The sequence below is a fragment of the Vulpes lagopus genome, chromosome 15, assembly GCF_018345385.1.
Source record: "Vulpes lagopus strain Blue_001 chromosome 15, ASM1834538v1, whole genome shotgun sequence".
Lineage (NCBI taxonomy): Eukaryota > Metazoa > Chordata > Mammalia > Carnivora > Canidae > Vulpes > Vulpes lagopus.
Window position 1 is genome coordinate 23,087,404 of NC_054838.1, and position 18,451 is coordinate 23,105,854.

At 37.7% G+C, this 18,451-nt stretch overlaps 1 protein-coding gene across 5 annotated transcripts in view; it reads right to left on the bottom strand.

Annotated features, from left to right (window-relative positions):
* The window catches only part of STIM1 (stromal interaction molecule 1), a 195,054-nt gene that overhangs the window by 42,786 nt on the left and 133,817 nt on the right, over nucleotides 1-18,451 (bottom strand). For all 5 annotated transcript variants that reach the window (XM_041729991.1, XM_041729992.1, XM_041729993.1 and 2 more), the window contains exon 3: nucleotides 15,561-15,675. In XM_041729991.1, the coding sequence (XP_041585925.1) occupies nucleotides 15,561-15,675 (115 nt within the window). The remainder of the gene's footprint in view (nucleotides 1-15,560; nucleotides 15,676-18,451) is intronic.

Below are 18,451 nucleotides of genomic sequence, written 5' to 3' on the forward strand. Positions count from 1 at the left end.
CTCTTCTTTATTCTGAAAAAAATAAAAAAATAAAAAAAATAAAAAATAAAAACAAAAAACACCAAAAACTGAAGTCATTTGGATTGCCAAATACTGGCCATTTTTTTAAAAGATTTTATTTATTTATTTGAGAGAGAGAGAGTATGAGCAGGGGGAGGGCAGAGAGAGAAGCAGACTCCCATCAAGTAGGGTATCTGAAGTGGGGCCCAATCCCAGGACCCCATCACAACATGAGCTGAAGGCAGGGGTTTAACTGACTGGACCACCCAGGTTCCTCTACAATTTTAAAAATTTTTTTTTTCAGTCTGGAACTTTTTTTTTTTTTTAATTTTTTTAATTTATTTATGATAGGCACACAGTGAGAGAGAGAGAGGCAGAGACACAGGCAGAGGGAGAAGCAGGCTCCATGCACCAGGAGCCCGACGTGGGACTCGATCCCGGGTCTCCAGGATCGCGCCCTGGGCCAAAGGCAGGCGCCAAACCGCTGCGCCACCCAGGGATCCCTCCTCTACAATTTTAATGGTAGAATTTATTAGAAAAAAACACTAGATTTAAAGCCGGAAGACACTGATTTCCATGCTATCAGCCATGGATCAACCTGGGTCAGTCACTTAACTCTTCTGAAGTTCAATTTCCCCTCATATAAAATATCCATCCAATCATTCAAAACATTTATTTTGCACTACTCTGTGCCAGGCACTGGGAACAGAGTAGTGATCGAGACAAATACCCATGTAGCTTATAATCTAGCAATGCCTATCTCTTCAAATTGTTGAATTAACTGAGTTCATATGTTTTAAAATGTCTAGAATTTAATACAAATTCAGTAGTAATTTCTTCTACACATATATGTATGTCTTCTACATATATAGAATGAATGAACGTATCATTCAATATATATGTATATATATATTCATATATATTCATCAAAAATGGTAGATGTTGAAAACTGGTTAGAATCTGGATGGATAGAGCTGTAGGCCCACCAGAGGAAACAAATGTAAGCAAAGACAGAACTATAAAATGTGTGGCCTATTCAGAGAACACTAACTCCAGTTTGTCTGGAGTCCAAGGGTTATATATAGAGACAAGAAGAGTGAGGCATTACTCTTCTTTATCATTACCAAATGATAAAAGTCCTTGAAAACAGGTGGTCTCAAACTCTAAAATCGTTTATTTGCTGGAAAAACAAAAACAAACATCGAACACTTACTACTTGCGCAGGACTGCTTTAGAAGTTAGGGATACAATAGTACACAACACAGAGCCACAAATACCTGATGCTTATGTTCTGGTGGAGAGAGACAAACTGAAACACTCTAAACAAATAATCCTATGTTGGATGGTGCTAAGTACAACAAAGAAAAATAAAGCAGGTAGGAGGATAAAGAGTAGCGCTTCCTCAGATCAGATTGGGGAAGGTCTCTCTGATAAGGTGACATCTGAAAAGAAAGAAAGTGAAATGAAGGTGTGAACCATGTGAATACTTAGGGGAAAGGCATTCTAGAAGCGACAGTAGGTATTAACTCCCTAGCACTTGAGCTATAACAATACCTCCAGGAATATGCCAGAACAGATCCTTGGCCTTGGCCAACACGTTCTCTTGCCAAAGAAAGAATAAGCGTAAGCTATGGGCCCCTGAATCAGGATCTCTTTTCCCTAATGGACTGGTGGTGCCTCCAGGTGAAGCCCTCATTTAGTTTTGTGGTTTCAAACCCACATCCCCAAAAGAACTACATCTGGCAGCCATGTTGCCAGTCCTTTCTTTGCCTCTCCTTCACACAGCTTAGTCAGTTGATTGCTCAGTCAGCCTTTGCTTAGCCCTTTGATCAGCCATTCAGCACAGTGGTTAAGAATGTGGGCTTTTGGTTGAATTCAGGATGTGCCACTAACTACATGTAGGACCAAAGACACATTACTTAATCTTTCTGGGCCTCATTTCTGTCACCTATAAGATGGTAAGAATCAGAGTTCTCACATCACAAGAGCAAAGTGAAAATATAGGAAGCTCCTAGCATACATAAATGCCAAGGAAATATTAGCCATTATTACCATAACTGTTCATTTATTCAGTCATTCACCAAGCATTCCTTGACTTCCTACTCTGATAGATTCTGGGCAAGTTACTACATACAGACACCAATATGCATAACTTCCATCACAAGAGCTCTCTTCTGGAGAAGGAGAATTATAAGAAAACACATGAGTATAAGACATTGTGACAAGTGCTCCATCACAGGGGCATATGGGGTGCCACCAGGGGCCCAAGAAAGGAATAACTGAATGCAGGAGTGAGACAACAAAGGCATCACAAAGCCTAGCTTCTTACCTGGCTACTCTGGATAGACAGCACTCCAAGACACCTACAGCATCTTACCAAAATGGCCCTCTCCTAAAAGTAATTTGTGGCCTAGGCCTATGGTTTGTCTCTCTTCTGGCTTTCACTAGCAGCTGGCCATCTGCATGTAGAGGAAGGCAGGGGTCTTCATTTTCCAATGACACCACCCAATGTGGTGTCAACCTCAAGCCCTGAATCATCACTGTAAAAAGAATCTGGCCCTTGGGCCAAGGCCGCATGTGATAGGCCCACTAGGGCACCCTGCACAAAAGTCTATATGGCTGCAGAGTAGTAAGAGAACCTAGGTTTTGGAGTGTTGAATGAACCAAACCACTTGTTTAAGATCACATAATGGTAGAGCCAAGGATAAACTTCTGTCTTCCACATCCCTACACTGGGCCAACCCTGGGCTAAGTGTTAAGATATAAAATCACATAAGATAATGCCCTCAAGTAGTCTGGTGTGAAAACAGGCAAGGGAGCAAATGGTTGCAATCAGTGTGCTAGATGCTATGATGAGATACTGGTAAGGAGCTGTGGGAACACAGTAGGCACTTAACCTAGCCTATGGTTTCCAGGGAAGATTTCCTAAAGAAGGGTATACTTAAGCTGAGTTTTAATTGTCAAGTAGGACTTAATCAGATCAACAAGGGGGAAGGACAGAGGAACAGTATATATGGAAGCATCAAGGGATGAAAAAAAACAACATATCCTAGTAACTGCAGATAAATCAATGCAGCTATAGAAGAAATGTGATGAAGAGTGATAGAAAATAAGGGGCTCATGCACCCCAATGTTTACAGTGGCAATGTCCACAATAGCCAAACTATGGAAAGATCCCAGGTGTTCATTGACAGATGAATGGATAAAGAAGATGTGGGATCTATATCAATGGAATATTACTCAGGCATCAAAAAGAAGGCAATCTTGCCATTTGCAACAACTAGAGAGTATTATGCTAAGCGAAATAAGTCAATCAAAGAAAAACAAATACCATATGATTTCACTCATGGAACTTACAAAACAAAACAAAAGAACATAGGGGAAGAGAAGGAAAAATAAAATAAGATGAAAACAGAGAGGGAGGCAAACCATAAAAGACTCTTTAAAAAAAAAAAAAAAAAAGACTCTTTAACTATAGGAAACAAACTGAGGGTTGCTGGAGGGGAGGGGCGTTGGGGGATGGGTAACTGAGTGATGGACATTAAGGAGGGCACTTGAAGTAATGAGCACTGGGTGTTATATGCAACTGATTAATGACTAAATTCTACCTCTGATATTTCACTATATTTTAACTAAATTAAATTTAAGTTAAAAATAAGAAAAATAAGTAGATCACAGAAATAAGCATGGGCCTGATATGCTAAACTAACCTAGTACAATGCCTGGTATATAGAAGGTACTCAGTTATTTTTTTTAATGTAGGCATGTTTGCAAAAATTGTAGGAAAGAAAGAGTACATTTTGGGACCAATACTACAAAGGTGAATAAGGCTGATGGAGAAACACAGCATTAAAATATGAAGAAACTCTCAGGATATAAAAGATCACTAGATCTTGAACTTTTATTTCCCAACTGAGATAATTCAGTTGAGGCTACAAGTGGACATTTAATTTTAATGCATCTAACATCTCATAAGTAAACATTTAAAAACTCAATGTCATTTTCTATAATAATTTGTTTCATCAACAACTACTGAGCTTTCAAGTACCTTATTTTGCTGAGTTCCAAATGAGACAGCAGTTGTAACCTAAGCTTACTGTTAATTCTACAGGAACTCAAGTATTACCTAACCAATAGAAAAGCCAGTATTTATCTCCTCAAAGTAACAAATGATTATCATATATGATTACACAGGAATTTACTTATACCATATTTAGCAATACCTTTATTTGTCCAAGTTCCAATTAAGGATATTTCTTCCATCTAGGAATCTGGTGTCCTAGCATGTTTGTTTCATTATTTAAAAAAAAAAATTTTTTTTTCAATGAGAAGCCACTGAAAAATGTAGGCAGAGACCTGGTCAGATATTTACTTTTGAAAGATCTCTCAGGAACCAACTGAAGGACAAACTGTAGTAGAGTTAGACTGAGCCAAGAAGAAGGGTATGAAAGCATCTAAGCAAAAGATGATTAAGCTGAGGTTTCTGCTTCAGGCTAAGATGAAGTAACTAGAATGGAATTTACCCTCCCTCCTGAAACAAACAAAAAAACAGGGGGGAAATAAGACAAATATATGAAACAACGGTATTCAAGACACTGGACATAACTCACAATGGATAGTGATCTTTGAGAGAGAGTAAACAAATGAGGCAGGTGATACAATTGCCCTAGCTTCTGGCCTTGAAAGAATTTCCAGGCCACAGTGCAGAGAGTGGAACTAACGTTGAAAGGGAAGAAATGGAAGTACACTATTGTGAGGTTCTTAAAAGTATAATTATATTTCTTCAGAGCCCATATGTATTATCAGTGGGAATGTAAATTGATGCAGGCACTATGGAATGCAATATGGAGATTTCTCAAAAAGTTAAAAATAAAATTACCATATGATTCAGTAATTCTACTTCTAGGTACTTACCCAAAGAAAATGAAAACACTAATTTGAAAAAATATATGCACCCCTGTTTTCCTGCAACATTATTTATTTTTTTTTTAATTTTTTTAATTTTTATTTATTTATGATAGCCAAACACAGAGAGAGAGAGAGAGAGGCAGAGACACAGGCAGAGGGAGAAGCAGGCTCCATGCACCGGGAGCCCGATGTGGGACTTGATCCCGGGTCTCCAGGATCGCGCCCTGGGCCAAAGGCAGGCGCTAAACCGCTGCGCCACCCAGGGATCCCTGCAACATTATTTATAATAGCCAAGATATGAAAGCAACCTAAGTGCCTATTGATAGATGAATGGAAAAAGAAAATGTGGTATATATATACAATGGAATACTATTCAGCCACAAAGAAAAATGAGAGTTACCATATGCAACAACACAGACTGACCTGGAGGGTATTATGCAAAGTAAAATAAGTCAGACAGAGAAAAATAAATACCATATCATTTAACTCATATGTGGAATTTTAAAAAAACAATACAAATGAACAAACATACAAAGCATAAACACACAGAATAAATCTATGGTTGCCATAGGAGGGGGGCTAGGGGAAAGGGCAAAACGGGTGAAGGGGACTGGGATGTACAAGTTTCCAAACAAAATGAATAGGTCACAGCAATGAAAGATATAGCAAGGGGAATATAATCAATGGTATTGCAACAGCATTGTACAGTGACAGTAGCTACAGCTGTAGTGAGCACAGCATAACATACAGAGTTGTTGAATCATTATATTGTACACCTGAAACAATGCAATATTGTATGTCAATTATATTTCAATAAAAATAATAATATCCCTAGAAAGTAGACTGTGATAAGTTAGAGATGCATATTTTATCTCCTAAAGCAATCGTTAAAATAATAAAAGAGTTAAACCAACAAAAAAGGTAAAACGGACTCCTAAAAACTACTCATTAACCCAAAAGAAGAAAGAAAAAGAGAAAAAGAGAATTAAAAAAAATTGCAGGAAAAAAAAAACAGAAAACAAATAGCAAGATAGTAGCCTCAAATCTAATCACCTTAATAACCACATTAAATGTAAATGGTCTAAATACCCCAACTAAAAGAGATTCTAGCACTGCAAAAAATATATTTAAGATCCAATTATAAACTATCTATAAGAAATGCATTTAAGGGGCACCTGGGTAGCTCAGTTAGTTAAACATCTGCTATTGGCTCAGGTCAGGATCCAATGGTCCTGGGATTGAGCCCTGCATCAGGCTCCTTGCTCAGCAAGAAGCCTGCTTCTCCCTCTACCTTTGCTACTGCTCTCTCTGCTTATGCTCTCTTTCTCACTCTCTCTCTTTCAAGTAAATAAAATATTTTTTAAAAGAGAGAAAGAAATGCATTTAAATATAAAAACACAATGAGGTGCCTGGACGGCTCATTAAGTTAAGCGTCCAACTCTTGATTTCAACTCAGGTCATGATCTCAGTGTCATAAAATTGAGCCCCAAGTCAGGTTCCTCACTGGGTGTGGAGCCTAGTGAAGATTATCTCTCCATCTGCCCCCTTACCTCTCCAAACACACACACATATACACACACATGTATATTAAAAGTAAATAGATGGAAAAGATATACAAAACTAATAATACTCAAATGAAAGCTGCATTAATATCAAAGTAGATTTCAGAGCAAAAATATCACCAGAGATAAAGTCATTTCACAATAATGAGATCAATTAATCAAGAAGACATAATAATCCTAAATCTTGATGCACTTGGCTGGCTCCGTTGGTAAAGAACGCAGCTCTTGATCTTGGGGTCATGAGGTCGAGTTCCACATTCAGTGTAGAGATTACTTAAATAAATAAACTTAAAAAAAAAAACCCTAAATCTTTATGCATCTAGTAAGAAACCTTCAAAATACATGAAGTAAAAACTCATAGAATTAATAGCCAAGGAGAAATAGGCAAATCCATAATCATAGTTGGAACTTTAAATATTAAATATTCCCCCCAATATTGATAGAGTAATAGGCAGAAAATCAGCAAAGATACAGTGGACTTGAACAATACCATCAACCAGTATGGCCTGATTGACATATATAGAACATTCCACCCAACAACAATCAAGAGCACATGGAACATTTGCACCAAGATATATGACGTTCAGGGACATAAAAAAAAGGCTTTAAAATTTTTTAAAGGATTCCTATTCCTGAAACCAATATTGCACTGTATGTTAACTAACTGGAATTGAAAAAAAAATTGTTTTAAATATTCAAGCAAAGTATGTTCTCAAACCACAATAGAATTTAACTGGAAATCGTAACAGAAAAATCTCTGGAAAATCCCCCAACATTTGAAAACTAAATACCTTACTTATAAAAAATTCAGGAATCAAAGACATCAAAAAGGAAAGAGAAAGTATTTTGAGCTTAATTAAAATAAAAACAAAACATATCATCTAACATAGTAAATAACCATTACCAGATAGATCTAAGACAGATTTCAGAGGCATGCATTTCCAGAGCCAAAATAATTCCTCAAATTGGAATACATTATTAAGGGATACAAAGTTACTAGAGACTATATCAGACCAAAAAAAAGAAAAAGTGATAATAAGTATTACCATCAATTGTGTTTTTATTTTAGGTATTTTTTTATTGTCTACCAATAAACCAATTTTTAAAAAAGTAAACAACTACAACATACCAGAATTTGCAAAATACCACTAAAGCAGTACTTATTGGAAATTTATACCACTAAATGCCTATATTAGAAAAAAAGAAAGGCCTCAAATCAATGACCTTAGCCTCTACCTTAACAAACTAGAAAAGAACAAATTAAACCCAAAGTAAGCAAAAGAAAGAAAATAATGAAGATCATGTAAAAATCAATGAAATAGCCAACAATAGAGAAAATCCTTGAAACCAAACACTGGTTCTTTGAGCATATCAACATATTAAAAGAATAATAAGAAAAGGTTATGAACACATATATACCAGTAAATTTGACACTTTAATGATATAGACAAACTGAAGACCCAAACTACAAAAGCTCAGTCAAGAAGAAGTAACCTAATAGTCCTATACTTACGAAAGAAATTGACACTGTTATTAAAAACCTGCCCACAGGGGCACTTTTGTGGCTCAGTTGGTGAAGCATCTATGTTCAGCTCAGGTCATGATCTTAGGGTCCTGGGATAGAGCCCCGCATTGGGCTCCCTGCTCAGTGGGGAGCTTACTTCTCCCTCTCCCTCTGTCCCTTGCCCCAGCTCCTGATCTGTCCCTTGTCCTCTCTCTCTCTCAAATAAATAAAATCTTTAAAAAAAAAAAAATCCAGGATCATAAGGCTTTACTGATGAACTCTACCAAGTAGGTAAAGAAAAATAATGCCAATTGTATATGAAGTCTTCTGAAAAATTGAAGAATATGTCCCAATTAATTCAATGAGGCCAGCATAATCCCAAAACCTAAAACAAAGGTATTGCATAAAACTATAAACCAATAATCCTCATTAACAAAGATGTAAAAATTTGAAACAAAATTTTAGCAAATAGAATCTGACTATATAGTAAAAGGATAATGACCAAGGGAGTTTACCCCTAGAATGCAGGGTTGGATTAACATTTAAAAATTAATCAATGTGGGGTGTCTAGGTAGTTCCATCGATTAAGCATTCCACTCATGATTTTGACTCAGGTCATGATCTGATGATCTCTTGAAAATAAGCCCCATGTTGGGCTCCACGCTCAATGTGCAGTCTGCTTGGGATTTTCTCTCTCCCTCACTCTCTCTGCTCCTTCTCCTGTTCACATGCTTGCTCTCTCTCTCTCTCTCTCTCAAATAAATAAACAAATAAATAAACAAACAAACAAACCTTTTTTAAAAATAATCGATGTAATTCACCACCTTAGCAAACAAAAATAGAAAAACCAGGCAATCATCTCAATAGACACAGAAAACTCATTTGATAAAATCCAATACCCATTCCTAATAAAAGCTCTCAGCAAATCTGTAATAAAAAGTCACTTCCTCAATTTGACAAAAAGCTTTTACAAAAACAAAAACAAAAACCCATAGCTAATGTTATTATATTTAATGGTGAAAGACAATATTTTCCTCCTGAGATCAGAAATAAGACACAGATGTGTACTCTTACCACTTCCCTTCAAGACTGTACTGGAGATACTAACCAGGGCAATAAGACGAGAAGAAGAATTTTTTTAAAAAAAGACTTTACTTATTTAAGTAATATCTACACCAAACATGGGCCCAAACCCACAACCCTGAAATCAAGAGTTGCATACTCTACCAACTGAACCAGTCAGGCATCCCCACAAGAAGAAGAATTTTTTAAAGGCATCTAGATTGGAAAATAAAATAATAAAACTTTCTTTATAAGAAGACTTGATTATCTCGGTTGAAACTCTGATGGCATCTCACTAATAAGTGAGTTAACAAGGCTGCAGAATAGAAGATCAATATACAAAAATCAATTATATTTCTACAAAGCAATAGGAATTAAATTTTTAAAAATACTATTTATGTGGTTAAATTTTTACATATTTTATCACAATTTAAAAAATACTATTTACAGGACACCTGGGTCACTCAGTGGTTGAGCGTCTGCCTTCATACCAGGCCCAGGATCAAGTCCTGCATCAGGCTCCCCTCAGGCAAAACCCTCTGCCTACGTCTCTGCCTCTCTCTGTGTGTCTCTCATGAATAAATAAATAGAATATTTTTAATTCATTCATTCATTCATTCATTAAAAATACTGTTTACAATAGCATCAAAATCTATAAAATAGAGATAAATCTGGCAAAAGATACGAAAGACTTGTACACTGAAATTTTTTTTTTAATTTTATTTATTTATGATAGTCATACAGAGAGAGAGACAGAGAGGCAGAGACACAGGTAGAGGGAGAAGCAGGCTCCATGCACCAGGAGCCTGATGTGGGATTCGATCCCGGGTCTCCAGGATCGCGCCCTGGGCCAAAGGCAGGCGCCAAACCACTGCGCCACCCAGGGATCCCCAAGACCTGTACACTGAAAACTACAAAATACTACTGAGAAAAGGTACGTCTCCTAAATAAATAGAGAGATGTACCTTATTCATGAATCAGAAAGCTCAGTATTATTAAGATGTCAGTTCGCTCAATCTGAGCTACATACTCAATGCAATGCCAGTCAAAATCCAAGCAGGCTTTTTTGTAGAAATTGACAAGTCAATTCAAGAACAAACAGACAAAACAACTTGGAAAAAGGAAAACAAAGTTGGAAGGCTAACATTATCTGACTAAAAGAGTTATTATAAGACTACAGGAATCAAAATAGCATGTATTGACAGAAGGACAAATAGATCAGGGGATCAGAATACAAAATCCAGAAATAAATCTGTACTTATATGGACAACTGATTTTTAACAAAAGGTACACGGCAATGCAGTGGAGGAAAAACAGAATTTTTCAACAAATGGTTCTAGAACAATTGAGACATCCATGAGCACAAAAAAAGAACTCAGATCCATATTTAACATTAACATATACAAATTAACACAAAACAGAACAGAGGCCTAAATGTAAAGCTTACAACTATAAAACTTCTAGAGGGGAACATGAGAGAAAATCCTTGTGTGACCTTGGGTTAAGCAAATATTTCTTACATATGACACTAAAGGATGATCCACAGTAGCACAAATTGAAAAACTGGACTTCAAAAAAATTAAAACTTACTGTTCTTCAAAAGATACTGTTAAAAGAATGATAAGCCACAGACTGGGCAAAATCTTTGCAAAGCATATATCTCACAAAGGATCTCTATTTGTATATAGAGATGTGTCAAAACTCAAAAAAATTATACACTTTAAATATTTATACCTGAGTGTATTATCGATTACAACTCAATTAAGTCTTTCAAAAAGATGAAGTTGAGCTAAGGCAGTATCATAGGAGATGCACAAAAAATATATGAGAGAGGTAGAATCTTTAGGATTTGGTAACAGAAATAGGTGAGAGATGCTGTCTTCCTTTATTAAGTGGGGATACAAGACCTATTACACTCAAGTAGCTATTTAATATAAACAGAAAATGACTGCATTGATGCTAGTTGGGGTTTGTTGTTGTTGTTATTGGGGGGAAAAGTATCTAACAGCATCCAAGAGAAAGAAAAACTCAATTGCCTCTCTCTCCCCCAATATGTAGCAGCAATGGCTGAGGTATTTAAATTAATGACTTAAAGATTCACTTAGCAAAGTAATTTTTATGTAGCTCAAACAACAGAATAAACATCTCTCTCACTGGGTTTATGTAAAAGCAAAAAGGAGATGCCAACTCTTTTATACTGAACTGACTTCTGAAATGGTTTAGACAGAAGTCCAAGGCCACCTGCCCCTGTGTGTTCTGTGGATGGAGAAAGGCCAGTTCTGTTGGGTTTCTTTCTAAAACCCTCCTGGCTTCCCAGCACTGCTCTACTGCCTCCTGTGAAAAATCCCATCCTACAAAAGTACAACACAGACAGAATTGGAGATCTGTGAGTTTATTTCCAAATTAATATTTGGAATTATTTCCAAATTATTTCCAGTAGAAAATAAACATTTTCTCAAGGCAAAGTTCAAAGTCACACTAGAATATTGGGTTCTTTTGCTTTTAGCTAGAATCATACCATTTAGTTAGAATCAAAATTCATAGTTTAAGATGTCTTTGATCCATACAAATGGGGGAAAGAAATTATTGCTTTGTTTGGCAGATAGCATCCTTTGAAATTTCATGTCCAGGAAAGGGGAGAAAAAATAGTAATGATGTACTTTGTTCAGAAGAATGGAAGTCATGCTTTAGAGAATCCTCTAAAGTGCCCCCCACCCCCACCCCTCTAAGGTCACTGTTACTGTTTCCACTGTCTCAACTATGCAAACAATTCTGTCTCTCAAAGATTCTACAAAATCTATCTGGCATCCCTTCCTTTAAAGAACTGATATCCCCGCCCCAACCCATCCCCCATCCCCCAGCCCCATACATATTCTCTCTCACTACCACTATCCTACATAGTAAGTCTGTGATCCAAACTATGTCAATCTGATTCTCCCTCTGTCATATCTGAGTGTTGAGCGAAGATACTTAGATGAGAAATGAATGAAGCAAGAGGCATCTAAGAGTTGCCAATTAGGAAAGGTCAATCCCCTTCCTAGTCCAGGCTGTTGGGATCCCTGGAGTTCCCCTTGTTCTTGATCCTTCCTCACCCCTGTTTGTTCAGCTCTTTCCTACTTAATTTTGTATAACAAAGAATTTGGCAGTCTTTGTCTTCAGGTCAATTTCTCTGGTGTCAGGAATGTCTTTGTTATTCATGGTGGGGCCCACACTTGAGTTTGAGCTAATGAGATGACTCCCAATTGGGAGCTAGTCACCAGGAAGACCAACCAGGTGACTCGTGGATTAGGCTTTGGGCCTGGAAATATTAGCCTAGCCCAACCTTCAGAAAGGAAAAGCAGGCTGCAGATTTGAGTGCCTCCGTGTAGCCAGTGATTAGATCAATCATGTGTATGTAATAGGACCTCAGTAAAAACTTTGGACACAAAGGCTCAAGTGAGCTTTCCAGACAGCAAACACAACTGTGATTAATGTGCTGGGAGGGTGGTATGTCCTAATTCCATGAGGGGAAGAGACAGAAGCTCCAAATTCAGAACCCTTCCAGACCTCACCCTATTGGTCTCTTGTTTTGGCCCTTTTAATCCATTATAATAAAATCATAATCATAAGTACAACACTTTGCTGAGTTCTGTGAGTCATTTAGCAAATTATCCAACCTGAGGGGATAGTGGAAACCCATGATTCATAGCCAGTAGGGCAGAGCACAAGTAGCTGGGAACACACAGAGTTTATGGCTGATTGGTGTCAGAACTGAGAGCGCTAGGATGCCTGGGCAGCTAAGGGGTTGAGCACCTGCCTTCGGCCTAGGGCATAATCCTGGAGTCCCAGGATTGAGTCCCGCATCAGGCTCCCTGCATGGAGCCTGCTTCTCTCTCTGCCTATGTCTCTGCCTCTCTGTGTCTCTCATGAATAAATAAATAAAATCTTCAAAAAAAAAAAAAAAAAAAGAAGTGAGAGCACTCTTCTTGGGGACTATGTCCTTAACATGTGAAGTCTGCACTAGAAAGTCAGTGACAGAATGGCATTGCATTATGTCATTAAACACTCTCTCTGCCCCATATTTCTCATCTGTAAATGGAGACAATCATAGTATTTATACTTCAAAGGACTTTCATGGGAAACAAATGAGTTAATATATATAAATCACTCAGAACAGTGGCTAGCATTTATCAAATACTATATAAATATTAAGAGTCGTTTTTTAGTTCTTGTTGTTTTTATTACTGAAGTCTAGAACTGGCTAATGTAGCAATTATCAGGCTTTTCTGTTAAAATCTAAATAACGCTGAAAAAACACTGGCTCCCAACATCAGGCAGAAAATGTTAACAACACTAATCATGTAAATGGTACTGACATTAGCCAGCTGATGTTCTGCACACAAATGAACACTGCTGCTATCTATCTCATCTAGCTAAACGGGCCAGCCAGTTTGTGCCAGCGCCAGAATACTACATGCCTTTTGTAGCTCTGGAAATCATCACTCAGAGATGAGGGACCTTGTTCTAAATAATGAAGCAAATTGTTGGGAGGAATAGTACATATGAAGATTCTCATTTTTACCTTGTCAAACTACCAGGCATGACATATGGTGAGTAAATTCTAAAATGGTACATACATGTCACCACCTCTCAGCTCAGCTATAGGCTACGTCACTGGAGTGCACTGGAATGTTTCTCTGCTCATCAGTAATGGGAACCAACACCTCAAAACTCACTCCATTGTCTTCCATCTTCCTGTCATTTAGAACATACCTGGAAGTGTTCCAAATAGTTGCTGAGTCCAGGAATAAAGTTCTTACCAGAAAATTGTCTTGGCTGCTTTTTAGTATTATGATTCTGTCCCTCTGTTTCTGCCCTCTCTTGGTCACTTTCCCTTCCCAGCTACTTCTGTGTGAGCTTTCAGAGAAGGCCAGGAATGCTCCCCCTGTCATCTTTCATTCCAAATTCCCACTTTTGAAACCCACTCTTAAAACCCAGGCGCCATGTCCTCATGTTGTTACAGAAAAAAAAGAAAACTAAAATTAAATAGTACTAATTAGAGATATTTCCTGGCTGTGCCAGTATATAATTCCAAAGATCATTTCACTGCTTGATCTCACATCAGTAGACAGCCTGAACCACTCAGGAGCTATTAAACAAAGCCCCCACAAGGAACTTAGCTCCTAAAAATTTCCAGAAAGCTGTCTGTATAGCTAACTTGTACTTCCTCTAAATTGATAAAAATACAGAGTGAACAAGAAAAAGTATCAGCCTGTCCATGCTAGAAATAGGATTAGAATCCAGGTCTTCTTGCTTCAAATCTCATGTTCTACACCTACATTATAGATGATCCTTTCCAGATCTAACATTTTATAATCCCAGGTATGATTAAAACAAAAATGAAAACTGCCTCATTTCCTACCAGAACTGGTTTTCTCTACCATCAGACCAGTGCTTTTGACCAAGAAGGCATGAAAAGGTACTGATCAAGCAAGCAGAAGGTCCATCTAAGTCCTGGCTCTCCTATTTACTAAATGCATGATAACAAGTAACTTTACAAATCTAGGAATAAGGCTCCTCATCTACAAAAGCAGGGGCCCTGGCGGTCACTTACATTTAACCCTTCTTAGCATCAAGACCTACCCTATGAGACCCTACAAAGAGATTGTGCCCAACCTTGTTAGTATCAAGATACTCTAGCCACAGATAGAAATGTAGAGAGGCTAAAGCCCTGTTTTTCCCTTCCCTGTCAAGCTTCCCACAATTAGACATGCTCTTTTACTCAGAGTTCTGAAACAAATGTTCCAGAAAAAAAAAAAAAAAAAGTTGTTAGTCATGGTTTAACCGTTTTATACATGAGAAATAATAAAGTTTTATTTATTAAGTTCAACATGACTCTGCAGAATGACATGACTGCTGAAGGCTCCAATATCTAATCAGGCTGCATTAACAGATGTACACAGGGTCCAGAATTAAGAAGTTGAAGGCCCTGCTCAACAATAAGCTGGTCAAACCACACCTGGGAGCCTGCGTCCAACTCTAGAAGCTGTGATCTAAGACATTAACAAAAGTGTTCACAGGCAGGAAGCCAAGATGAGGAGGAGGCTGAGAAATCAAGTTTCTTCAAAGAATCTGGCTATTTAACCAGAAAAGAGAAGATTCAAGGGAGAATCTATCTTATGTACAGCCAATCTTTGAATAATCCAAGTAAGGAGTTGTGGAAGGAAGGAGGCCAGTGAGCTCCTTATCTCTGGAGAAGCAGCAGAAAGTGGGGTAGGTGGTGAGACAACGGGTAGGGACAGGATGGAATTCAATTAGAATTCTAATGAAGAGCAGCTCCAGCTCTATTTGGAGCATCTTCCCCTCTTCCCAGCATGGTGACTAAATTCAGTCTTATTCAGTGACTATATGTAAAACTATTTTAATAATTTGTTCTTTACAAAGCATGTTATACTTGTGTACTTTTAAGGCCAAGTTATGCCCATCTTCTTTTGTCTTCTCTCAACCTTCCAGCAACTAGGTTTGACAACCAAGCTGCCTATTACCTTCTGAAGACTTCCAGGCCTTCCACAGGTCCTCCACACTGATGAGCTTATCCTCACCATGGAAGGTGCTGTGTTTCACTGTTGGGTCATGGTAATTGAGGTCTTCCCTCAGGAACTGCAAGGGAAAAAGCACACAAGTCACAAGAGACACTAGGAGTCAACCCACCAGGATCTCCATGCAGGCCATCCAGCTTTCCACAACACATTCCATCCACCCCATGTACAAGCCTATCACATCACTCATCTGTCCTTCGATGTGCACAGGGCCTAGTTGACAACCACGCTGCCTCTTCCTTGTTATATGTTTCACTTGAAAAAAAAAAAAAAGGAAAATAAATTCCTTCCTCATATTTTTATAATTATGGAAAATACTAAATGATAGTTAACTGGAATTCAATAAGCTAGAAGAAGAAAGGAGGATAGGGAAAAAGCATTAACAATTTTTGATCACTTGTTTATATACTAAGCAATATTCTAAGAACTTCTACAGTACTTTTTCATCTTATCCTTTACAACCAATGAATTATCACACTTATTTTACAAACAAGAACAGTAATACTCTAAGATAATGTAACTTGCCCCAAATCACATTAAATTTAGAGAGATTAAATTACTTGCTACGATAGTTTTCAAATATGTCCACAATTCTATGACAATCCTCCCACAAAAGGTGAATTCCTCTCCCACTGAATATAGGCTGAGATGAATGACTCATCATCTAACAAACAGAATGTGGCAGCAGAGATGTCAAATGACTTCCAAGGCTAGGTTAGAAAAGCAATACAAAGTCCACCTGGTTCTCTCCCTTCTGGGACACACGCCTTGAGAGCCCTGAGCCAACAAAGATGAGGCCTGGCTACCCAAAAGCCACCATTTTAGAGAGATCATGCGGAAAGACTACATAGAAATACAGAGAGATGTCCAAGCAGCTCCAACTGTTTGCCTTCCTGGTCCAGGAGTCAGACATGTGAGTGATTGAGACTTCCGGTGATTCCAGCCCCTAGCTTTTGAGTTACTTTATCTGATCCCAAGTAGAAATAGATGAGCTATCCCTGCCTCCATGCCCCAACCGCAGGTAAATGACAAAATAAATGTTGCTGTTTTAAGCCACTGAGTTTTGGGGAAGTTTGTTATATATATAGCATTAGATAACTCAAACATTTGCTCAAGGTTACAGCTGATAAGTGATGGATTTGTATTCCAATCCAAGATATATGACTTTACAGTCTAAATTTTCCTCTGGTACTACAGATGCTGTCCTTTAATTATCGATATTTCTTTTCATAATATATTCTTGCAAGAAAGAAGAAAAGCAGAAGAAACCAGAGCTTTTGGAAACTTAACTGGTAATTAACTTCACAGATACCCAATCCTCTGATACTTAACCTCATTGGTATGTATAGGATTGAACACTAATCACTGCTTCCCCTAGAGCCTCAAACATTAAAGAAAAGTGCAATTGTGATTACTACCTTTTAAAACAGTTTAGCAAGATTTTCAGGAAATGTTTCTTATCCATCTTTCCTTATCTTTGGGTTCCAGGAAAAGACTTGACCCAGCATAACATCAGTAAATGTTATTGACTAAAGAAATAGATGATTGACAGTATGGACCCAGATTCCCTAGCCCTGTAATCAAGGGGTGATTTCCATCCCTGGGTTTTGCAGACATTAAGACATCTGAGGCTTAATGACTCAGGAGAGAAGTCTGAAGGTAGTCCACACTGGAGCACTCTCAACTTACAGGCTACTGAGCACAAAGAACTTGACAATGTCTACAATTATAATGTAGCTCTGTCCAATACAACTTTCTGCAATGATGGAAATGTTCAATATCTGTCCTGTCCAAATAGTCCCCACTAGGTACATGTGGTTACTGAGCATTCATAATGCGGCTAGTATGACAAACTGAGATTTAAAAAAAATTATTTATTCATTTGAGAAAGAGAGAAAGACAGAGTACAAGCAGGGGGATCGGGAGATGGAGAGGGAGAAGTAGGCTCCCTACCAAGCAGGGAGCCTAATGTGGGGCTCAATCCCAGGACCATAGGATCATGACCTGAGCCAAAGACAGACGCTTAACCATCTGAGCTGCCCAGGCAGCCCCAAACTGAGATTAAAAAAAAAAAAAAAAAAGATGTAGAATTAAATGGCCAGATGTGGCTAATGGCTACATACTAAAGGGCAGCTCTGACACATTCTCCAACCCCAGATATAGGTACAACCTGGCTATACTCCCACGGGGGCCGGAATGGTGTAAGTAAAGACCTCTGATGAGATGAGGAGGTGAAAGCAGTTGAACAGCCCTTCATTCGTGCCTTCTGGGCACAACTAAATTCAAGTCCTTCTGACGCGGAGGGTTAGGTTCTCCAGCTCTCCAACGTCTCATTTGTAATTGGTAAGAGAGTTTATCTTTAATAAGGATTACACAGATGATGTAGTAAAGAGTCTAGAGCAAAGAGATGATGTCAATTCTTAGAAAAACTAAACTGATGAAAGTATTTTTTATTTTTTTTAATAGACAGTCTTTTAGGCCATCCAACATTCAATTCATTTTATGCTATAAGTTGTAAATTTTAAGTTTTTCCAGGTTGCAACCCTCTTATCCCAAACCCATTCATTATACTATCTTTTATTCATTTTGAAAAATGCTATTTAGTAATAAATTAAGTCCTTGCATATTCTCGAGTACATTTTTAGACTCTGCATTCTTTTGCACTAAATGATATTTCTATTTTTTGTACTATCACTTGATTATTTTATGATGCTTTTCATTTTATTTTATACTTCAGTAATAATTTCTAAAGCCTGGACTCCCTCTTCTCATGGCTCTTATATTTCAGAATATTTCTTGTCAATCCCAGCTGTTTATTTTTCAAAACTAACTTAGAA